At 40.4% G+C, this 25,798-nt stretch overlaps 2 protein-coding genes and 1 pseudogene across 2 annotated transcripts; 1 reads left to right on the plus strand and 2 right to left on the minus strand.

The window, feature by feature from the left end:
• Positions 1-5,632: 5,632 nt before the first annotated feature.
• Positions 5,633-6,091, minus strand: LOC143570732 (uncharacterized). The gene has a single exon (XM_077056307.1). The coding sequence runs from the start codon at positions 6,089-6,091 to the stop codon at positions 5,633-5,635; it is 459 nt and encodes a 152-aa protein (XP_076912422.1).
• A 4,312-nt stretch (positions 6,092-10,403) lies between these two features.
• LOC143570733 (putative cadmium/zinc-transporting ATPase HMA4 pseudogene) lies at positions 10,404-13,379 on the plus strand (annotated as a pseudogene).
• A 7,606-nt stretch (positions 13,380-20,985) lies between these two features.
• LOC143570734 (uncharacterized) lies at positions 20,986-21,408 on the minus strand. The gene has a single exon (XM_077056308.1). It carries the CDS (start codon positions 21,406-21,408, stop codon positions 20,986-20,988), a length of 423 nt encoding a protein of 140 aa, XP_076912423.1.
• Positions 21,409-25,798: the final 4,390 nt, after the last annotated feature.

A 25,798-nucleotide genomic window follows, 5' to 3' on the forward strand; every position in this document is an offset into this window, starting at 1 on the left:
TTAAAACTTTTCAAGGGAACGCCCATCACAAGCCCATTGTTGACAATGTGGTTCATCTTCCGAAGATGAATGTGCCACATCCTCCTGTGCCATAGTTCGGATTCCGATTCGCTTGCTTTCGTCATTAAACATGATTCTCCCGTGGCCATTTCAGTAGACCTCATATCCATCACATAAGTGTTTGTATCACGTGGAGCTTTCGTCACTATCCACTCGTCTGGTATCTGAAAACCAGGCTTCAACACGATCGCCTCATTCTTCGTGAAATGAACAGTATACTCCTTATCACAAATCTGCGACACACTCAGCAGATTGTGCTTCAACTCTTCTACAAAGTTAACATTTTCAAGAGTTATTTTCCCGTTGGACACCGTTCCTTTTCCAGTAATTCTTCCTCCACTTTCACCAGCAAAACTAACTCTCGCTCCTTGAACAGGTTATAAGTCGTGCAACAAGTATTTGTTGCCCGTCATGTGCCGGGAACAGCCGCTATCTACAATCCAAAGACTGTGGGCAGCCCTGTTCAACTGTTCCTGCACAATAAAGCAAATGATTAGAATCTAGGGACCCAAGACCAATTGGTCTTGGATCTATACATCCCGTACTTCTGCTTTCCAAAGTTAGCATTTGGATAATTCCTGTCAGTCCTATTAGGAAATCTCCTTGGAAATTGAGTGTGAGGCCTCCAAACCTATGTACATTGAAAGTATTATATCTTGTGGTTTGGTTATTAGCATTGTTAAACTGAGGTTTGTTTCTGTGAAACCCTGTATTAGTTACATTTCGGAACCTTAAAGGGTTTTCATTTTTAACAGTATTAAAATTACCAGTAGACTTATGCTCAGTTTTAATAGGCCTCACGCCTCTGAATTTCGGCATCAGAGGACAATCTGCAACAAGATGTCCTAACTTATTACATCTAAAACAACACCTATACTCCATTTTCTTTTCAAAGGTTGTTTTGGATGTCGAGGCAGTGTTACCGGCCGTTCGTCTCACATAAGGTGGGACGTACGGGTTGAGTGGAGTACTCTTTTTAGAAGTTTTATCTTTTTCTCCACCAGTGGGTAACACTACCTTCTCTTTTGTCTTACCCGATTCGGACAACTTATCCGAATCTGATGAGACTGGACTCGTAACAGAAATATTCACACTTGAAACAGGCGAACTCGTTTCGCCACTACTAACACTTGGTTCTTTACTCGTAACCTTGATAGGAACTGTCTGAGGAACTTCAAAATCAACAGATTTCTGAACACTAGGGTTAAAAGTGTAGTTGTGGTTATAAGGTGGTGGAACCTCGTGATAACCAATTCCTCCCCTCTTTGTAGAGGTACCTTGATCACTAACAAGGTGATCAAGAATAGCTGAGGAATTTCGGAACTGCTCCAGTTTTCGGTTTAGTTCCACCACTTTCACCTGGTGGTCAGCAATCTGCTTTTCTCGTTCAGCAATCAGTTTAGTCTTTTCTTCTAAAACCTCATAACTAAGATCAATAACTTCAATTTTTTCAGCAAGTTTAGTTTTTAAGCTTTTAACATCTTTTTCACACGCTTTAATTTTAACTTTGTAACTGTTTTCTCTTGCTTTTGTAAAGTGATGATCTTCTTTAAGAGTTTTAAATTCAGCATCTAAACGAACATACTGATCAGTTATGGTAGCAAGTTGCTCAGACAAATTCTCACATTTAGTACAAAAAGATTTAGAACTTACCTCGGAGATTTGATCATTGTTATCTGCCATGAAAGCTTTTTCCTTACCAGTAGCTTTCTCTTCTCCGTTAGTCTTCTCACGTTCTTCATTCTCAACCTTAGCCATATTTGCCTGCTCACTAGTTTCATTCAAATGCAGGTTCCAGTTGTATTCACCTGCTTCTCTGGACAACATGGCATTGATTTCCTTATTATTCCCAGTGTGCTGTGCAGACCGGCCTTGACCACGTTCAACTCTCTCGTTTCTGCAATCTTTGGCAAAGTGCCCGTTTTGTTGACAGTTATAGCACCTCACCTTAGACTTGTCGAATCCTGGCCTGCCACCTACAAACTTTCTTCCCGTCTTTCTCATGAACTTCTTCACTCTCCTCACTATCATGGCCATCTGCCATTGTAAATCCATCTCCTCCAGATCATCAGCATCGATCTGGTCATAGTCTTCATCTAGCATCGCTGGATCAACCACCTTTCCTTGAATATAGTTTTCATATGAAGCAATAAATGAAGCATATAGGCCAAACTGCTCTTCAGCAGATTTGACGCTCATTGGCATCTTAGAGAAATTATTGCTTGAGGAACTTGAAGATCCACTAAACTTGCTTGCTGTCTGTTGAGTACCACTTGATCCACCCGCAACAAAGCAAACATCCCCATTTGAGTTTACTGACACTTGCCCCTCCTGTGAAGAATTGGCACCCGACTCACCCTTCGAGTAGTAGGCGGCAGAATCAGTCTTTGAACTTGTATTGGAGTTTACTTTCGCACCGTACATGCCTGGATCTTGAACCTGATCCATAGATGTTTCTTTTCTTACCATATTAAGCTCAAAAGTTCTGAGCTTGTTGACAGTAGTTTCAAGATCATAAGTAGGGAAGTCCTTGTCTTCCCTCATTAGCACAGTATACATCTCCCATTTTGGTGGGAGAGCATCGAGAAGTTTTTCCACAATCTCTTCTTCTCGGTAGGAAATGGAGTAGTTACTCAATTCAGTCATTAGATGATAATATCGAGTGATAATATCATCAAGAGATTCGTTCTTTAAGTACTTAAAAACTGAAAATTGAGTCTTGAGCAACTTTATCTTTGAAGCCCGAATGCCTACATTTCCTTCGAATCTGCTCTCAAGAGCTTCCCAAAGCTCTCTAGCTGATGTATACTTTCTGAATGTATGGAGGATCTCCTGTGGAAGAGCCATTGTGATTGCAGCATGAGCCTTGCTCTCGGCTTCATACATCTTCTTCTCCTCCTCTTCCATTTTACTGTATTTCTTGATTTGGTCTCGACCCTCATACTCCATGATTGGTGGAATATATCCATCTTGGATGCATACCCACATTTTCGCATCCTGGTACTTAACATACTGTATGAACCGATCCTTCCAAGCGACAAAATCGGTTCCCTTCAGCAACCTTGGGGCCTTTGTAGCTGACCCCCGCTTCAACTTCCATCTTGACAAGCTCCGAAATGTTGATTGACGACATCCTTCTTGAAGACTAAGAAACCCGAAAAATTCTGAAAAGGGCGAAGTTTGAAAAATTTCTTCGAAACAGTACTGTAGGCGAAGTTAAGTATAACTTCGCTTAAGTAATAACTTCGCTGGATTCTTCTTAAATTCGCGTGACTGGGCGAAGTTGAGAATAACTTCGCTTAGGATAAGCGAACTTAGAAAGTAAGCGAACTTGATGAGAACTTCGCTGAACTAGGCGAACTTGAGAAGAACTTCGCTGAGTTAGGCGAAGTTGAGGAAGTAGGCGAAGTTGTGAATAACTTCGCTTCTCCTTATATCTTCGCTGAAACCCTACGAATCCTGACGGCAACTTCGCCTGATGAACAGCAACTTCGCCTGACGAACTGAAACTTTCTGCAGATCTGAAAATCGGATTTTAACGACGATTTTGACGGTTTAAAGGCTTAAACACACTGGTAGGAAGCTAGAATGAGCAAAAACACCACAAACTCGTCCCGGTAATACCCGAAATGAGACGAATTCTACACCCGCGTGAATATCCCGAACCACACAATCGAGCAAATGCTCTGATACCAATTGTAGGTTCCCTGGACGGATCACACGAGATATCCCGATATACACAGGTGCGGAATCCCTGTGTAGATCGTTACGGACGTAGAAGATAAGCTCACGAACACACGAACACGATACTAACAACCACACGTTATATTGATAACTCAAACCGAGATACTTACAGACTCTCGACCTCACGTCTATAGACTTACTGAATTACACGTAAAAAACCAACTCGATCAACCACTAAACAGTAAACCCGAAGCCTATATAAATACACGACAACTTCGCCTCAGGCGAAGTTGTCTATAACTTCGCTCGTTTAACAAGTTCGCCTAGGCGAACTTGTCAACAACTTCGCTTGGTTAACAAGTTCGCCTAAGCGAACTTGTCAACAACTTCGCTTTTACAAACAATTACATAAACAATATTACAGACTCGATTACAGACATTAGACATATGAACTACTGACATCTATGCACCAACACATCCACCACCACCAAACCCACCATCAACACCCACCTTCACATCACCGTTCAACCTCCAGTAACCACCATCATTCCGGCCACCAAAGCCCAACTCTACAACCACTCTCGTCCCGTCTACCGTCCTCAACCCCGCCGCAATCGTTCCATCTGCTGCTCATGCTGTCTCTGGATCACCTTCACCGTCATTATCCTACTACTCATCGCCGCCGCAACGTCCTCAACCACGTCTACCGTCCTCAACCACGTATTGTCACTCCACGTGTCACAATTTAGCTTATCTCCATCCAAAAAACTCAACACCAAATTCAATTTCTCTATCACCGCTCGAAACACTAACAAGAAGACCCGTTCTCCTATGATCCGGTCACCGTATCGTTCGATTCCAACGGCGTGGACGTCGCGACGGGACGGTTTTGGCGTTCAAGAGTAAGAAGGTCCCGATTAGGGTTACGTGTACCGGCATAAAGGCGGCGCCGCCGGAGTGTAATGTGGATCCCGGAGTGTAATTTCAACCTTCAATCCCGGGGAAGACGATGAGGACGGCGGATGGGGAGTGTAATGTGGATCCCGTTGAAACCCAGATCGGCCGTTACGATTCCTACGAGTTTGAACCAAATCTCGCCGGAGAATATAACGCCGACGAGTTCGATAGTTTGGCCGAGGTGTACGGCCAGGTTTTGGTTTGATTTGAATTTGGATTGAGGAATGGGGAGATGGTTGGGTTTTGGTTTGATTTGAATTTGGGATGATAATGGATTTGCAGGTTTTGGGGTTGGTGGTAGGTTTTGGGATTTTGTAAGTTATAAATTTGCAGTACAGACGAAAAGACAAAAATGCCCTCATATGCGCCTCATGTGAGGGTATTTAACTGAGTTTTTCTAACCCAGTTAGCGTAAAGGACATAACGTGTAGGAAAAAAATGTTTAAAGGACATCGCCTGCAAGGAAACTAAAAAAAGGACACGAACCGTAATTTGGCTTTTTTTAAAGGACAAAATTTGTAATTCTGTCTTTCAATAATAATGTCTTGTTTTATAAATAATTTATAAGGATTTATGCATTAACAGTCTACTTCATGCCACTTTCAAACTGTTTTACATGTTTCTTTTAAATCCACTTTCATCACCAAATCAAGGTATTGACCCATTTTGTAAGTAAACGGGTCAAAACAGTGATATGGTTGAAGAAACTAACAAGGAGATAAATGAGGAAGCTTAATTTCTAAATGATCGGAAACTAGCCACAAACCGAATTAAATCCAAACCAAACATTCAAGTTACAAAAGACACCCCACAAATAACCAACAAAGCCATACTGGTCCTCTATCATGCATACGTAAATAACAAAACAAAGAAAAACATAAACATAACCGAACGGATCGTATCAAGACTTCCCCCTTAGCACTTTTTGACCTCAAGAAGTGAGTTCTGAAAAATCTGGAAACCGTAGCGTTAACTCATCCAAGAATTCCCACGTAGCCTCTTGCTTTCCTTGCCCTTTCCACTGAACGGGAACCTTCATCTCTGCCCGATTCCTTCGCTTTACCAACTTCCGCTCCAGCACCGCCTGAGGTTGAAGGGAAAACCGAGCTTCGGTAGGGAGCGGCACAATTTTAGTTGGTGGTCCAGCCGCTTCTTTCAACAATGATACATGGAAAACCGGGTGAATTTGTGCCTCTTCAGGTAAGTCTAAACGATACGCGACATTCCCCACCTTCTCTGTAAACATAAAGGGCCCGAAATACTTGGGAGTGAGCTTTGAATGCTTGTTGACTCTTAATGAATTCTGCATGTATGGCTGCAACTTTAAGTACACCCATGCCCCTGGTTCAAAAACCCGTTCCGATCTATGTTTATCCGCTTGCTGCCTCATACGGTTTTGAGCTTAAAGTAAGGACTGTTTCACCAACCTTATCGCGGTCTCTCGATCTTGCATCATCTCGTCTACATCCCTATCATTCGTGTCACGAGGAATATATGGTATGTGTAAGGGAGGACGATACCCATACAAAGCCTCAAAAGGAGTTTTTTCCAACGACGAATGGAACGTGGTGTTGTACCACCATTCAGCTAGGGACACCCATTTAACCCAAGTGTGTGGCCTCTCCATTACCATGCATCTCAAATAACCCTCCAAGCAACGATTAACTACCTCCGTCTGCCCGTCCGATTGTGGATGGTATGCGGTGGACAAGTTTGCTTCTATCCCTTGTAGGTTCAAAAATTCTGTCCAAAAAGCACTCAAAAATATCGGATCACGGTCTGATACGATTGACTTAGGACACCCATGGAGTTTAAATACGTTATCAAGAAATACTTGAGCCACTTCTTTAGCCGAGAACGGATGCCCTAATGTCATGAAATGGCTGTATTTCGTGAGTCGGTCAACCACCACGAATATTGTATCTTTCCCTTTAACCTTCGGTAATCCACCTATGAAATCCATAGAAATATCCGTAAAGATCGTGTCAGGAATCGGTAGCGGCTGTAACAAACCTGGGTAGGCAACATTTTCGTGTTTGGCTCTCATGCACACATCACATGCACGTAACAACCGGCGAATCACCTTCGATATCCCCTTCCAAAAGAACATACCCTTGACCCGTTGGGTTGTAGCTCGCACCCCCGAGTGACCTCCCATGGCCGTCTCGTGACACAGCCGTACACCTCCTCCCTTAATTTCGTGTCAGCCCCAATCACCATCCGGTCCTCTTTTGTTAACCACTTCCCGTTCCATTTAAACCGTGGCACATGTTCCCCATTTTTAAGCTTCTGCACAATACTTTGCACTTCAATATCTCCCCTTTGACTTTCCAATATTCTTTGTAGCAATAATGGTTCAAGTTGGGAGATGGCCATCTCGAAAAGAGTACCGCCTTGAACTCAAGATAGGGCATCGGCCGCGACGTTCTCCCGACCTTGTTTATACTCGATGCAAAAATCATAACCCATTGACCTTGCTAACCATTTATGTTGCAGCGGTGTAGTGACTTTTTGAGTCAAAAGATGCTTTAGGCTCCGTTGGTTGGTACGGATAATGAAAGGCCCGGTAATGAGGTAATAGTGCCATTGTTTTACAGCCACCATGATTGCTAACAGCTCCTTTTCGTAGACCGACAAAGCATCTTGTTTGGGTGATAGGGCTCGACTTAAAAACGAAACCGGGTGATTTTCTTGCATGAGAACCGCCCCAATACCCCCCGCCGATGCATCTGTCTCTATTACGAATTGTTTCTTAGGGTCCGGTAGAGTCAAAACCGGGGCCGATGACAGGGCCGATTTAAGGCGTTCGAATGCGTCTTGGGCATCACTACTCCATTTAAAGGCGTCCTTCTTGAGTAAGTTCGTGAGATGTTTTGCAATCATACCGAAGGATCGTATAAAGTGTCGGTAATACCCCGCTAGCCCAAAAATAACCTCTTAGTTGCTTAAGTGTTTTCGGTACGGGCCACTGTTGGACTGCCTCAATCTTCATCGGGTCCGTTTTCACACATTCACATGATATTATATGGCCCAAATACTCTACCGCTCGGCCCCCCGAACACACACTTGGACTCCTTTGCGAATAACTTATTTTCCCTCATGATGGATAAAACTTGTTTCAAATGTTGCACGTGTTGTTGTTCATTCCGACTGTAGACCAATATGTCATCGAAAAACACCAAGACTCCTTTCCGTAACATGGAACGAAACACGTGATTCATAAGTGCTTGGAACGTCGCTGGGGCGTTCGTGAGACCGAACGGCATAACTAGGAATTCGTAGTGCCCTTCGTGGGTACGGAACGCGGTTTTGTGCACGTCTTTGGGTGCCATGCGCACCTGATGATACCCGGAACGTAAGTCTAGCTTCGAAAACAGTGTAGCACCCCCCAACTCATCTAATAATTCTTCGATCAACGGAATAGGAAACTTATCTTTAACAGTTACCTCATTGAGACGGCGATAGTCCATGCACATACGCCATTGGCCATCTTTTTTTGACCAATACCACTGGGGCTGCGAAAGAGCTTTGGATATTCTGGATAACCCCCGCATCCAACAGTTCTTGGGTCGTTTTTCGATGACGTCCCACCGGTGGGTACCAGTAAGGACGCTGGCTTATTGGTGACGTTCCCGCTTGGAGTACGATCCGATGATCAAACGGTCGAGGCGGGGGCAGGCCCTTCGGTATTTGGAACACTTCAGCGAATTCATGTATAAGTTGTTTCCACGGTAGGCTCTCGGCAGGTACATTAGGGTCACAAAGGACCTTGGACTGCTACGAGGTCTCGGCTCCCCTATTAGCTAACTGCAAGCTAAAAAGTTGCAAGCTACCTTCCTTCACATGTTTGTTCAACATCCCATCCATTTTTTCCAGCGAACACACAACCACCTTGTTATTTTGCAGACCCTTCAATTTGTATTGTTTGCCCTCTAACTCGAAACACATTGTCATTTTTTGAAAGTTCCACAAGATATCTTGTGACGGCAGGAGCCATTGGACCCCTAAGATCATATCATAATTTTCCAACGTTAGGAGTAACACTTCTGTTTTGAACCAATAACCCTGCATGGCCCATTGAAACTCGGGGCAAAACTGTTTACACTCGAGCTCCTTCCCGTCTGCCACTCCCACGTTAATAGGAGTGATGTCTCGTACCTCGCACTGCAGTTTCTTGGCAACCCGACTGTCAATGAAATTGTGAGTGGACCCGGAATCGATGAGAATATGCAGCTGACGATTTCCCATTGAACCTTGAACCCTCATAGTCGAGTAAGACGACATTCCAGTGAGTGCATGGATCGAGATTTGGTGTTCTTTTTCATCGTCTTTGATGACCTCAGTTTCTACCTCTTCTTCATCGTCAACCTCGATGACATAAACTTGGCCCCTCGGCCGTGCACATTTGTGACCCGGTACGAACTATCCGTACACCAAAAACATTCCCCTTTCGCCCTTTTTTGTTCCAGTTCTTTACTACTTAAACGACGTTGGTTGTTACATGGCTTAGCCGTGGCAGTAGTGGTTCGGGTGGGTGTGGGTAAAACTGGTAGTTTAGCTGCATTGGTAGGCGGAGTAATCTTTGTGTTGTTCGGCTTAGCATTACCCCCGTTCCATTTCCCACCCGCAAACTTCTCCTCAAGGGTTTCATTATTAAGGTCTTGTGTCTTGGCCAATCCATACGCTTCATGCAGTGTACGTGGTCTGAACATTTTTACTGGCCCCGGATGTCCGGCTTGAGGGTCTTGATATACAAACTAACGACTTGGGTTTCGCTTAATGACTTGTTCAACAACGAATCGAAAGCGGTGTTCAGTTCCTGTAACGTACCCGTTTGTTGTAGCGAGGCCATTTCCTCCAATGGGTCTTCGAACATAGCATCAGAGAAACGAGCAGAAATGGAACGAACGTACTCCGACGAGCAGAAATGGAACGAACGTACTCCGACCAGGGAACCTCAGCAACCGTAGCGTTTCTGGTCTTCATATAGGCCCGGTGCCACTGTAGGGCATCTCCCTCCAAGTGAACCGCAGCGCACCGCAGCTTGGATTCGTCGGGTGTATCGTCCATTGCGAAGAAGTGCTCGCAACGGTAAACCCAACCCTCTACATCCTCTCCCGAGAACTTGGGGAAGTCGATCTTTCCGATACGAAAGGGTTTGGAACCCCTGGAATCGGCATCGGGACCGGAGGACCCAAAAGAACTGCCGGACGATTGCGACTTGTCCCGCACAGCCTTCAGGATCTCTTCCTGCTGCTTGGATGATTGTTCCTGCTGTTTCATCAAGGCCGACAACGCAGCTTGGATATCACTGATGGCTTTATCGTGAGACTTAAGGGTGTTATCGATTTCGTTGTTACGTGTGTTTGTCATGGCGGCGGCGGCAGAGCTCCGATGAGGTATCGAGAGGCTCTGATACCCTTGATATGGTTGAAGAAACTAACAAGGAGATAAATGAGGAAGCTTAATTTCTGAATGATTAGAAACTAGCCACAAACCGAATTAAATCCAAACCAAACATTCAAGTTACAAAAGACACCCCACAAATAACCAACAAAGCCATAATGGTCCTCTATCATGCATACGTAAATAACAAAACAAAGAAAAACATAAACATAACCGAACGGATCGTATCAAACCGACACCTAATTTCGTTTATGGGTTATTTGCAGGGTTTCAAGCCTAGAGAGCAAATATAGTCATCCAATGGCTGCAGCACTTGTAGACTATGCACGCGCTAACTCAGTCGAACCGCAACCCGACAACGTGGAGGAGTTCAAAGATTTTCCTGGGGAAGGAATTTATGGAAAGATAGACGGGAAAGATATTTATATTGGAAACCAAAAGATTGCCATTAGAGCAGGATGTTCACAAGGTAAAATATTATTCACAACATCATTTTAGATCTCATTTCAACCACTCGAATCAAGCCGAGCTTTAACAGGCACATTTATCAAAACGAGCTCGATCATGGGCTTTACATGTCGAGTTTAACTAGACTCACAGTTCTAAACGAGCCTCGTATTTATATTATTTTTATTTAACGTTATTTAACGGACTATATATATATAGAAAATAGTTACAAGTATTTCACAACACCATTTTTAGATGTCATTTCACATGGGTGTAAACGAGCTGAGCCACTCATGGATTACTCAGGATTCGCTTGCCAAAAGCATGAACTAGATCGAATTTGAGCTTCACATATTGAGCTCGACTAGACTCATGAGCCTAAAGAGCCTGTTATATATATAATTTTTATTCAATATTTTAAATACGTGTATACATAATAACTATTATATTGTATATTTTTTATGCTAAAGATAATAAATTATATATATATAATGTTAAAGACAATTATACATGAACACAATTATATATTTGTGTTTATGCTAAAGACAATTATACATGAACACAAAATAAAATATTTAGTAAATAATAAACGAGACAGGACCGAGCTGTGATTGAGCAGTCGAGCTTGAAAATCTACTCTCGAGCCGAGCTCAAGCTTTAAAAATAGAGCTAGAAACGAGTTGAGCATGAGCTCTTCATGTTAAACGAGCCGTGCTTGAGCTTAGGTGAGCTTGGGTTAGGCTCGGCTCATTACATATTTTTACTCCCATCATGTTTTCTAACTTGTTTACTGAACTATTATTAGTTCCAATGAACCGGGGTGAAAATAACAAAGGGAAATCGACTGGTTACATATTTGTGGGGCCCACACCTGCTGGGGCATTTAGTCTCTCTGATTCATGTAGAATTGGAGTAAAAGAAGCACTCGAAGAACTTAAATCTATGGGGATCCGAACAGCCATGCTTACGGGCGATTGTGAAGCTGCAGCCGATTATGCACAAAATCAGGTGAATAGATAGAAAATTCTTGTTTCCAATATTAGATGTGCAATTTCAACCCGTTTATTATTAAACGGGCTTATTTGAGTTAAATATTATCTCTAACAGGTTAATTTATAAAATTTAACCTGTTAGAAATAAGGAAAGTCAGTTAGTTCGACAAATTTTCAACCCGTTTATATAGACATGGGTTTATTTAACTTAAATGTTATCTCGAACGGGTTAGATCTTTTAACCCGTCAGAGATAAAGAAAGTTGGTTAATAGACAAAAATAAATAAAAATTCAACCTGTTTATTTATAAATGGGTTTATTTGAGGCAAATAGTATCTCTACCGGGAGCTAAGGAAAGTCAGTTAGTTATTCGACAAAAATTTCAACCCGTTTATTCATAAATGAACTTATTAAAAGAACTAGATTATTATTGTAATATAAATATAACTTTTGTAATCACTTAAGTATTTATGTAACATTTTTCTGGAAATGTACCAACAAGCGGTTGCTGATCAACGAACATGAACCAACGCGTTTTGGCCCGTTTATGTCTGAACGGGTAAATAAAAAAGTAGCTAAAAGGAAACCGGGTTCAAAGTGACCTAAACTGTAATTTTACTAACCCTTAGATATTTCGACCCGTTAACCACCGTGCCCGACCTGACCTGTTTAATTCGCATGTTTATTTTGCAGTTAGGAGGGGCATTAGATATGATTCATGCAGGCCTTTTACCACAAGACAAGGCAAAAATAATAAAAGAAATTCAAAAAGAATCGAAAACCGCGATGGTCGGTGACGGGCTAAACGATGCACCCGCTTTAGCCACAGCCGACATTGGGATCTCAATGGGAGTTTCTGGATCCGCACTAGCAAACGAAACCGGACATGTAATCTTAATGTCAAACGATATCAGAAAAATCCCGGTAGCCGTGAAACTAGTGAGAAAAGCCCGCAGAAAAATATTCGAAAACATATTTATTGCAATCATCACGAAAGCTGCCATAATCGCATTAGCTATCGCGGGCCACCCACTCGTGTGGGCCGCAGTTCTCGCGGATGTCGGGACATGTTTGTTAGTGATTTTCAACAGCATGCTTTTGTTACGAGGCGTAACTTTGAGAACCGTGAAAACGCATTCGGGTTCTCATAATCATGCTCAATGCGTGTCGGGTACGAAGGTTCAAAAGCACGGTGGGTGTTGCGGTCATGGTCTCGAAGATAATGCACAAGAGTTGAAGCATTTGGTACAAGTAAACGAAGAAACCGACAGTTGCTGCACGCATCACGATGATCATGATAATCATGTATCCGAACCGGATGATAACGACGACTGTTGTCATGATAATCACTGCACACAAGATACGAAAGACGAGTGTTGCGCTGACGTCACTCATGATGTCAGCGAAGGAAAACAAAAACACGGTTGTTGTGCTGACGATGACGTGGAGGAGATACAAGAGGTGAAGCATGTGGTACAACCACAACATGCGTGTCAAACCGCTTGTAAACCAAAACAAGAGACCAAATGTCAAGAAACCAAATGTTGTAATGTGACTAAAGATGTGGAGTCACATTGTTCGGGGAATTCGGTTAACGAAACAATCAACGATAACAAGCCGCATTGTCACTTGATCGAGGACACGACGAAACATGAAAACCATCATCATCATCATAACCATAACCATCACCACCGTCACCATCATCATGGCTTGAAGAAGAGGCATGTAAGTGCATGTTGCAAAAGTTTTATAAGTTACAGATGTTGTGGGGCGCAGTCTTTGAGAGGTGGATTTAACAGGAAGGGTTATTTATCAGAAATTGTGATTCAGTGAATATTCACATTATCTTAAGGGGGATTATGGATATCATATACATGATGCATGTTAATAATGGGTGTAATAGAGGTATTGTTGCCAGTTTAGGAGTTTTATTGGTTAGATGTACCCTGGTGTAATTTGGTATGATATTAAAGTGTTAAGTTGAGATTTATACGAGTATGCGCATGCTTTATGACACGTGGGGGTGTGCAGATACAGCTGAAATAGAATCGAAGCGAACCATATTACCACATAGGTCATGTCGGTTCTAGTTTAGTATTTCAAAAAGATGGTTTATGTTTGGTTACTAAACTAGAACCGACTAAACAACTTTTTATAAATTTGTTTTTCTAGGTTTTCAAAATGATGGTAAGATTCCATTCATTTTCTTTTAACAGTAAATAACATTATGTCCTCGAATAAGATCAAATGAGAATGTAAAACAGTTTGACGCACTACAAATGTCATCGAATCGTGACAGCAAGAAACCCAGAAGTCCTATATTCTTTAGTAAGTACGGTGTATTTTGGTATTCCTAGTTAATCAAACAACATATGATATGAATTTAGTGCTACAAAAGCTCATTATCGTCTTTACCCAATAATTGTTACACTTTCTACCCGGTACCAACCCGCGGCGAGTTTTTAATGTTCGCTATTTATGACAATATGACACGAATAAATGTCATTAAAGCACTTACTATTCAAGTTTAATATAGAAAATATTTCACAAATAGTACATGTGGTAGACTGTAGAGATGGGCTAAAAACAGGTGAAAATCCATATTCGGGTGTTTAACTGACACACACACAGAATACAGCCGGTTTAGCCATACCCATCCAGCAACCTCCTAAAGTTTGTTATGGACTGAATCTCACCTAGCTTATTCTAAAACAATTTAAGTTTTATATTTCCATACGCAAAGAAATCTTTCTGTATGTAAGCGCGCGGCTTTTAACCACGTGGTCGTGGGTTCGAGTCCCACGAATGGAGAACCTTAGATCATTTTATCACTAAAATCAAAACCAGATTGATGCATTTATTGGTTCTGCCTTTTCCATGCAATGTTTTAGTCAATCAAATTTATGCAGTTTGGTGTTTCATTTATAGAGTTGAGACTAGAGAGAGTGTGTTGTTAGGATCTCGATTATGCAAAATACATACACATTTAAATTGCATATAAACTTTGATTTTATTAATAACCAACCACGAACCAGAAACAAAGTCTTTTTTTAATCGAACAGAGAAGATATTACATCACCGATCATAAACCAACTACTCAGATCATCTTTGTAATGATCTGAGATTAACAACTCTCAAGAACAAAGGAAATTGATGATACAACAAACCCTAGATCTAGATATGAAATACAGAGAGAATACGAGCTGGTGTAGAGAGAAAAAGAAACAATATCTAGATAAAAAACAACTCTCATATTCAGCAGTAATATAAACCGTCAGCTGCAACATACTCCAAATGGGCCTTGGGCCAAAACCAGCAACTTTACTTCATCTAATCAAGCCCAATAAGACTCCACTCCACCATCTAATGTATTTTAAAACCTTGTGTAACATAAGTTGTTCTGGACTAAGGACATGATAATCAAGACCATGACTATAAAAGTTTTGTAAACACACAAGTGATGTTTGAAATTGAAATCGACATACCATAGATTATCCCATGATATTAACGAAGCAGACTGTCTCTTTCTTTGATTTTGCAGTGATGCATCAAGTGTCCTTGCGCGCAAACTAGCCGAGCTCAGTCCGTTTTGACTTATGAGAGCTCTGGCTCAAGCTTGGTTTGGCTTGTTTCGAGCTCTTTTTCTAAAGCTCGAGCTAGGCTCGTAAGTTGTTTTTCAAGTTCGGGCTTGCTTGGCTCATTTATTATTTGTTAGTTAACTAGCTTTAGAACCCGTGTAATACACTGATTGATCTAAATAATACAATACAAATAAGGTTAAGTAATAAATATATAATCTATATGAAAAAATGTATTAAATTTGTACTACTATCCATACCATGTGTATGAATCAAGCAAAATCATTACTGTTAGAAAAAGTTTATTTTTTATTTTTATTTTTACATTGGATGATTAGAATATAAAATTTTAATGTTGAAAAACTTCCAACAAACAGTTTATAAGCTGCAAATGACAGTATTAAAGTTCCATTTTTCCACCTTTGACTATAAAGTCAAGTTACACTGGATAAAAGTCAAGGGTCAGTTTAAAAGTGTTAGAAAAGTATACTTAACCTGTTGTAGAAAGAAACACAGATAGCCACAAACAACTGCTGATATCAGTGACAAACCTTTGAAAATCGACATAAATTCTAGCAACTATTTTATCATTTTGGAAAGTCTATTTTAGCATATAATATCTTTGACTTTCTATGACTAAATTGAATACTTATTTCTACTTTCATGACAAAAATAGTTTGCGTGTACCTTAATTTGTATACAGTTGCCAAAACAAAGGTAGAAAGAACCGGTCAAACATTAAGTTTTGTTAGGCTATGCGTCGGGCGAATTGCGACATGTGACGCACAGTCAGTAAAATGGTAGGAATTTGTTTTTGGGGTATAATGTATGTATATATATATATATATGTATGTATATAACACACACACATATTAATATAATAATTAAATCATTCCTCTAACGTCGACAAATACCCCCCGCCCCATTTCGCCCCAATTTCGCCCAGGGGGCGGTGTTCCACCCTAATGTCGCCCAAATTCGCCCATCAATTTTGCCCAGTACACATGGCCTTAAGATCTAACAAAATCGAAATATGAATTTCATATAATAGCACGCATTGTTAGGCTAAAAAAAGAAATGGAACTAAAATTTTCTATCATCACAGCTTGTTGAGAAATGGAAATAATTTGAAAGTGATAAACTTAGCCATGCGTGCAACTTATCGTGTCACATCACTGCTACGTAGGACAACTAATCACTCATTGGTTCAAGCGTCATGGATAACTAGCCACTATCCCATTAAATAATATTAATTAAACTATTTAAAAAGAAGTGGTAAAGTGAGGTGAGGTGAATCTTTTGATTGATTTACACAATTAATTCATTTAGTTGTTAGGGGGTTGAAACCACCACTTTCTTTGACATTGCTGTTAATTTGGGTGGTTCTCGCCACCAATTGCACCTCATAAAAAATGTATGGCGTCGCGCAGCAGGCTTTGTCATGTCCATGTGACATTGATGATGTTAGGATTAGTGAAGGCCTTTGGGTCGGGTTCGTTGGTTGACATTTAGAAGACAAACGGGGGCGGCCCGTATAATTATGGAGGATTGCCCATTTGGAGTTTTCTTAGTCCCTACTCTATTAAACCTAATTGTTATCTATATATACCTAGTCATGTATTGTAATCTTTTGTGCCATGCTTAATAAAAATACCCTAGTTGCAGCCCGTGGACGTAGGTCGCCTTGATCGAACCACGTAAAATTTCGTGTGTCTTATTTATTGCTTTCGTTTGTGCGTGTGTGTTTGTGTTTCCGCTGCATACCGACTATGTTAAATACCTAACAAGTGACATCAGAGCCAAAGGTTTGTTAAACACACAGTGCACTGAGACGAAGAACTTTTTTCCGGTTTATAAATCCTATTCATAACCCTTGCAAATTGTTTTTTCTTGGTGTGGCACTTTTTCCAAGAAGGATTTCAAGGTAATTGATTTGCAAGTCAAAAGGGAGTCCTTTTTTTTTCTTTCTGTCATGACTAGTGTTGGTACCGGGAATGAATTCTTAGGTAGATCGATTACTTGAGAATGGATGATCGGTGCAATAGTTGAGTAAGAATGTGAATATGAAAGTGAAAGTGTAAGTATATTATCTTTGTTGTGTGTTTGTTGTGTGTCTCCTTACAAACATAGCCTCCCCTCTTATAAGGTCCTTATAAGGTCAGGGAGAAATAGAATAGACAATTACATAACATATAATATTGAGATTTCTAAGTACACACTATTTCCCCATGGTCTCTAGTCTTCTCCGCGAGCCTCTCCTTTTCCTTCTTTTACCCAACGTGTCTTCTTCTGAGCTGGGCCGACCATTTTCCTTGGGTCGCCCACTTGGACCAGGCCACAACACCTTTATGTAGTCTTGACGAGACCTGCCCCTGATGTTGCTTTCCCACTCTTCCTTCACTGGGCTTGGGCTTTTCCTCTCCTTTGGGCTGTTGTTATGGGCCCATTTCCTATGTAACCTCTTCAAGTCCCCCGGTCGATTATTGTTATTATTTATGGTGACGATAATAGACTCGTTCGCTCAGCTTTCCACTTTTATGAGTGGCCCAATCGTTTATGTCTTTTCTTTCTTCCAAACCAAGTATTAACTTTTTCTCTCTGGGCCTAGGCCCATTTTTTGGCCCACTAGCAATTTAAAGGATGCAGTAGATATTTTTCACAGTCTTCAAGGTTATAATTACCTTCTATACACCTCTCACTTCTCATTTCCTTTTTTCACATACCTTTTCTCCTTTCATCTTTCCGACGACCTTTGGTATTCCTCCCCCGTCCTTCTTCGCCGTCAAACAAACATGTTGGTCTTTCTTTGATATTCTTGCACCATGAGTTGTGATGGTTTGTCCACTATCGCCTCCACCGTTTCTCACGCTAGAATGTTATCTTTTTGTTAAAAATATCAAATCCCCCTTTCCTTGTCTCCTACTCTTCCTAACCTTAGCGATATCGCTGCCCGCTGAGATGGACTCATAGCCTTGTATACGAGAAACTTTGATTGTGCTAACGTTCGCTATCCGTTGACGGAATTTCAACTCTCTTTGCTAAAACACCACAAGTTGTGTTTTTCCCAAGTCGATCCCCTGGGTTTTCTAAGGGTTACCCACTTTGAGGTGGCTTGTAGGGCGATGGGTGGCGCCGCGACTGTTCCTCTTTTCCGGCGGTTCTACCGTTTGAAAATAGATGGAGATTGGTTTACATTCGAACGTCGATCGGGTGCGGGTCACCTTCCCTGCTACTCTAAAATGCCAATGGGGTTCTATCCTCGCGATTGGAAAGATAGTTTTTTCTTCGTTTCTTCCACTTTCGCTCCCGGACTGCGTTGTTGTCGTTCAACATCTTTTAAGGTTCACGACCCTGTTCCCATTCTACCTCCCAGTCAACATCAATTGTACCAGCTCTTAATTAAAAACCCCACCGAGGCCGCGACCTATCCTAAACCCTTGTTATATTTGGCCGGATTGAGCAAAATCTGGTTGGACCCGTCGACCCGTCCCACTATATTTGTGGATGACCAAGGTTGGTGGTTCTTTTACCCTATTTTGCTAGTTTCCATATGTCTTTGATATTAACCACTTATTTTTATTGCATGCAGAGATAATTTTAAAGGAACTTCTTCAGAAAGGCGCCTTAAAGTCTGCCGAATTTGTGACACTGCCCATTCAAAAGAGTGATGCATCAGAGCCTACCACTCCCTTTGCTGCCATGTCCCAGGGTTCTAGTGCCCGGGTTTCTCTTCTGATGCTGATGCTCAAAGGCCTGCCAAACGCAAGGATCCCGCATCCGATATCTTTATTGCTTCTTTGAAAAATCGGTTGCACAATGCTAAACGACCTTGTCTCAGCCAGAAAATGCCCATGGATTCTTTTCCTGCTACCTCTCACGAAGTGATTGATGTCGATGCCGAGTTGAGCTTTCCCACAGTGAACGAGACTGGAGTGGTTTCTAAGTTTGTGGCTCCTCAAGATGTTGATACCAATTCCCATGGTCAGCAGCCGAAAATACCTCAAGATCATCCCCAGGTATCATCAGTTCCTTTGGAAGGTGGATCGCCTTCCTCAGGTGTTTTTATTCCCAGGTGGGGTATCATGGTGAATGCTTCTGTTCATTCTCCACAATTAGCTCATGAATTCTTAACTGAGGTGGTTCCTCCTGTTGACTATGCTCATGTTCGAGGCTTGACGGCTGACGGTTTGATTGGTGAATTTGGGATGTACTTGTATTGGACTTTGGTTTTAGGGGTTGCTACCCGTCAAGCGGTGATATAGTTGAACCGTTCTTTTCATGATGGTCAAGAGGAGCTAGTTGAATTGAGAAGCTCTTTGGAAAGAAGTAGTCAAAAGATCATGGAGATGAGACGACAAGTTGTTTTTGCTGAAGAGAAGAATTTAGAGCTTCCCGGCTTGGAGGCTAGTTTGCAATCCTCTAAAGATCATGTTTCCCGTTTGACCGCTGAGCTAGCTATTGCTAATGACCAGTTGAAAGAGTTGGATGTTCTTCGTTCTTCGCTTAAGGCGTCTCAAGAAAAGCTAGCTGAGGCAAGTTATTTATCATGCCCCTCTTTTTTTTTCTTTTGTGTGGCCCTCTCTTTTAAACTCTTGCAGCTGGAATCTTCTCCTTCACAAGTCCAGATACATCAGCTGGAGGCCTCCCTTGCCCAAGAACAAGCCAAGTATGAGGAGCTTTTCAAGAATACCCATGTTACCCGGGAACAACAGAACAAAATCATTAAGGAGCTGGGGGTGGAGACTGACCAACTTCATTAGGAGTTAGACAAAGTGAAAGGTGAGAAGGAGCGGATCATAACCGATGGTTTGAAAATGATTTATGAGAGGGATCGCTCTTGTCGGGAAGTTCTTCAGGCGCGAGACTCTATGAACGGTGCTGTCTTTTCTTCCGACTTTCACATGGTCTGAAAGCGGGTCATGATTATGGTCTTAAAGGAACTCCTTTCCTTGAAATCCCCACCTTTTCGGACACGGCGGAAGCTGAAGCCGAGGCGATGTTTTGTGCTTATAATGTTGTTCCACCCATCTTGCTTCTACTTCCCACTACCCTAGGTATATCAGTGGAGGGTAGAAAAGCCTTGGCCCAGGTGGTGGATCCACCGTCTCCGTACCCGTGAACCTGCATTGGTTGCTGGGTATTTATCTTATGCTGTCTTTTGTGAACATTAATAATTGTGTTTTGTGTACTTTGTCCAACCGTTAGTTTTTGGTACTTTATCGGTTGTTTATGTGAACTCAGTAAGGACTATGTAATCGTGTTGCCCCTTCATGGGCTTTGCTTTCTCTAATCATGTGGTTTGCTATAGTATTGTAGTTGTTGTTGTGTATGAACCGCGGAGGTTGTTTGAAAGTTTTGCGTGTTTTTGGTTAACCATTTTGCCTATCGGCAGGCCTTCCGTGTTCCTTTTGTGACAGAAAGGTGTGCGTATGACCCCCCCTCTTAGGGCCTTCTCGTCAGCGAGGCTAGGGGGTAAGTATAGGTGATTTTGCCTTTTGTAGCAAAGTGATGTAATATGAGTTTTAATCAATTGCGACATTTTTTCCTTTGGAATGTCCTATCTATCCTCTCAGAGAGGGCGGTATGGTAACTCAAAGCTTTTTAAATATCCCAACTGTACAGTTGTATATGAGTAAAATGTTTTGCATAACAAACAAAAGGTACTTGAATCCTTCTTGTTTTATTAATTCACCCTCGTTACATCATTAGATAAACAAAAAGAAGCTGTTTAGAGCATTTTATAACAGGCGATTTTCCTCTTGGAGAGGTAACTCAATTTCTCAAGATGTTACCAAAAAACTAACCCTTCCTTGTTCACGGTACCGCCTCCCCGTAGTTAGAGGTTTAGGCATATTATTTTCTCAATTGCATGAAATTCCAGGTCCTTGGCACCTCCTTCCCCCCGTGGGGTAAGCGAGTTTGTATGAACCTTTATCTCCAGCCCAAATAATTTGGTATGGACCTTCCCACTTGGGGCCCAACTTGCCTTGATCTTCCTGCCTGCTTGCTTCATTTTCCTTGAGGACCAGATCTCCCAATCGAAACTTGATCTCTCTGACCCGAGCATTATAATATTTCTCTACCTTCTTCTTGTATTCTATCTCTTTCCGAGCGGCCAGTTCCATTCTTTCCTCGGCTAGATTCAGGTTTAGACGGAGGTCTTCTTCGTTCTCAACTTCCGTCCTCCTCATTTGGTCAATCGGCAATCCAATCTCAGCCGAAATCATTGCTTCAGTTCCATACGTTAAACTGAAAGGTGTTTCCCCATGGCTGGTTTTGGGCATGGTACGATGGGCCCACAAGATGTGTGGTAACTCTTCCACCCAGGCGTTTCGATGTCTGCCCAACCTACTCTTGATTCTTTCCACTAAACTTCTGGTGACCCTTTCCACCTGACTGTTGGCCTGGGGTGTGCCAAAAAAGTAAATATTTGTTTGATTTCTAACTATAAACAATCATTAAATAATTATCTAAGAAAGCTGTAAACAATTAATTTTGAACACATAATGCAAACAGATTAGCACGTATAGGGCTCCTAAGCATGTTACTAAGGCACCACTCACGACCTATCTTAAACCTTCGACTCTGATACCAATCTGTCACACCCCAACCTAAGGTGGAAATGCAGGGGCGTGAACTGATTGCTCATAGCTCTCAGGTACTATCATGCAATAATTAAATTGACAGTATCTATTAATTAAATTCAAATATTCAAACCAAATCCAATCAAACAAAATACATCATCAATAATTAAAACAAATAAGAAATTAGATAGTTCAAATCATATTAAATATTGATATCTCTTCTCTAGCACAACAAACTCTAAGTTTCTTCAATAGATCTTGATCAATCAAATCACACGGTGACCTACATTTGTGTTGAAAATACAAATAATTTTGTCAACATGAGGTTGAGTGAGTAAAACACCAGTTTAAGACACTACAATACTAATATATCAAGAAAACACAAATTGTTCCTGTGAGATAAACAATTAAGCCATAGCACATAAACAATTCAACCAATTATAAAGATATGGCTAAACCGTTGCCATGCGAATCGGGCATTGGTTGCCAAAAAATGAGTTGTCGGTGAAACCATTATCATGCGAATGGACGCCGGTCACTACGACGGTCGTATAATCATACTATTAATTATGGACCTCTCCGAATTCGGTAAAATAAAACAAGTAAGCAAATAGCAAGTTAGGCATAAACTGATATACACACAAGGATAACAGTTTCTAATGTGGATAATGATAATAATATAAATATACCTAAGTTATGCATATGTCCCAAAAATATAAAATGAGTAAAATAGGGGAGTGAAATACTCACCTTAGCAAGTTAAGCAAAGCGGGAAAGATTCAAAAAGAAAGCGATAAATCACGCTCTTCAGGAATTACCGACGAGAATCCTAAATACAATAATTACGGAAATTAAATATGAATTCAACAACGAATCAAAAACTAGATAGAGATTCGGGAATTTTGATGATTATCAGGTGTGTTCTTGCGAAAGTTTAATATAACAAAGATTTATTATTACTTTAATAAAAAGTATATTTTAATTAACAAAATGCTTAAATAAATATTTATAAAATTTTGGATAGATTATAGAAAGGGATTTGTTTTTAACTATTTCTTTTAAATTAAAAATACATTTAATATATTTATATACATTTATATATGTTAGAAATCTTTATTTATCCTAATATATGTATACATATATAGTTTTAAGAAAATACCGAAAACGACAATTAAACGTTGTCAGCTTAGTAAAATAAAGTTTATTTATCATCCATGTCAATAATATTAACTAATTAATTAAACAAAAAGAATACCTTTTTAAAATCCTTATTATTTAAACCATTAACAATTATTAATAACTATTATACATTAATATATACATAGGGCTATTGGTTTTTAATACTCTCAACTTTCACTCATTGGACAATAACACTCCCAACTTACGATTTGTCCCTCACCACTCCCAACTTGTAACTTGTTTTCTTCCATCACTCCCGAACTTAACGGACACTAATCCGTTAGTTTTTTTTGCTGACGTGGCATGTATTCACTGATTTGGCATGCTATTTGGAAAATAAATTATTTAAAAAAACACAAAAACACAAATATTGTACACACACACACATATACATGCACACACACACACACAAATAGACATATATACACACTACTACAAATACCACCAACAATCCATCACCACCGTCTACACCACCACATCGGCCTCCACCATCGACGCCAGCCTCCATTGCCTTCACCATCACCACCAAACCCTAGACCAAACTTTGCTAAAATTCAATTATTTTGTTTACAGTTTGAATACATTATCATAGGGCTTTTGATCGGAATAAAGAAACAAGTAGAACACAATGTTTATTACCTCAAATTGCTACTCTATCATTACCGGCAGGTAGGGTTCAAATTGTTTATTAACGAAGTTAGGGTTCGTTAAGTTCGGGAGTGTTAGAAGAAAACAAGTTACAAGTTGGGAGTGGTGAGAGACAAATCGTACGTTGGGAGTGTTATTGTCCAATGAGCGAAAATTGAGAGTATTAAAAACCAATATCCCTATATACATACATACATACATATATATACACACACACACATTCATATATGGTATTTAACCAAAGTTCGGAAGAAGACTAGTTAATGTGTCGGTTTTAAGAAAAATATAATTTTATTACAGGATTTATAACATTTATTATATTAATTAGATGATTAAATATACTAGTTTCATTCTCCTTTTACCAAAAATAAAAATAGAATCGGGTTGGGGGGTTTCGAACCCGTGCCCCCAGCCAAGCAAATCATCAATACACATCCCCTAGCCACCTGGGCTAGGGAGCCACTTGGTTTAAACATAACAACAAAGTATTGTATCATGCAGAACCCAAATACTATATTAACCCTAGAATCATCATTCGCTCAATCTCATTTATTTTTTATTTAATTGATTTGGGGCTCTCATACCTTGATTAAAAACGACCATAATACATATAACAATTACCTTAAACGGTGTTGTATTGATGGTGATCAAGAAACAGATAACGACAGCCAGACGATGATCAAGAACAAGAACAGGAAGAACAGTTGATGTTGATTCAATTGGTTTGCAGGCTTTGATCGCGGGATTGAATGGATGGAGTGCACCAGTTTAATTTGACTATTATCAACTCTTAATAGGCAAACCCGATTAAAAATATAGGCGGTTAACATATTTTAGGAATTATAATCAGTTTGTAACATCCTAATTTTTTATAATAATAAATAAAAAGGATTGTGTTTATTTAAAAGTGTGTTAATATTTAATTAAGTTAAATAACATAAAAGAGTGAGGGTTTGGTTAATGAAAGATGAAATAAGAGATGGTCATGGGCCTTAGGTCTATGGGCTTGAGAGAGTATAAATACTCCTTAAACCTCCCTAAAACCCTAAAATCTCACATTCTTATCCACTAGCCTCTTTACACACCCAAAAACACACACAAACACTCTCAACCATTTGGCCGAGATCCAAGATCCAAAAACCAAGCTTAGATTTTGATAGATCTTTAGCTAAGCAAGCAAGAACAAGTCCGTAGCATACGTTGAAGCTAATCCGTATATATAAAATGTAAAAAGGTACGTGCTTTACGTATAAAGGTTGTGTTTTTAAGAACGGTTTGCCCTAAGACTGGGTACTAAGTCAAATCAAGTATTTTTATACCATAAAAATATAAAATTGATGTTAAAAGTGGACTTAATGAACTCGCGAGTAAGAACGGTTCATGTAAAAACCCTAGATCTAGCGTAAACGGGTTTGAAATCAATAAAGTGTAAACTTTATTGATAAGTAAGCTAGATCTTGGTCTAGAATAGAAAGGAGCGTGTTAAAAGATAAAAGAACACTAAAATATGGGAATGGATGTTAGATTATGAAGTGAAAATGAGAATAAAGGTGTTAATGCCCCAACAGTGGGTGTATTCGAATAAAGCAAGCATTCGAATAGAGTGTATTCGATTGGAAAGGAAAGAAAGAAGGAAAAAGGTGCAAACACCTTTGAATCGAATAGAGATCCCATTCGAATAGAGGTTCCATTCGAATTGATAACCCATTCGAACAGAGATCCCATTCGAATAGATAACCCATTCGAATAGAGATCCCATTCCAATGGATAACCCATTCTATTCGAATGGATAACCCATTCGAATAGAGATCCCATTCGAATGGATAACCCATTCGAATAGATAACCCATTTGAATAAGAGGTTTGATTCGAATGGATAATCCATTCGAATAGAGTAGAGAGCTCATTTGAATGGAACGTTAAATTGATCTGAGGGCTCATTCGAATCAAACTGACCATTCGAATAGAAGGTCCATTCGAATAGAATAGTTCATTCGAAGAGAACTGAGAATTCATTTGAATCAGCTTAACCCCAGCCAGGCGCTCTACCCCTTAGACCCCGCTAGGGGCTGCCGCCCCTAGAACCCTGCTGCTAGAGGCGCTGCCCCCGGACCCCCGTTCATTGAGGGGTTACAATAATTTAGAAGTATGATATAGTTAGAGATAGTTAATTGATACTTGTAATTATTATACAGTTAGTCATGCATAGCTAATGAAGGGCATTACTATAAACTCAGAAATAAACATGATCCAGGTGAGTTTCT

Source organism: Bidens hawaiensis, unplaced genomic scaffold (assembly GCF_021521415.1).
Source record: "Bidens hawaiensis isolate Kalapana, Puna unplaced genomic scaffold, B.hawaiensis_p1.1 tig00025022_1, whole genome shotgun sequence".
Taxonomy (NCBI): domain Eukaryota; kingdom Viridiplantae; phylum Streptophyta; class Magnoliopsida; order Asterales; family Asteraceae; genus Bidens; species Bidens hawaiensis.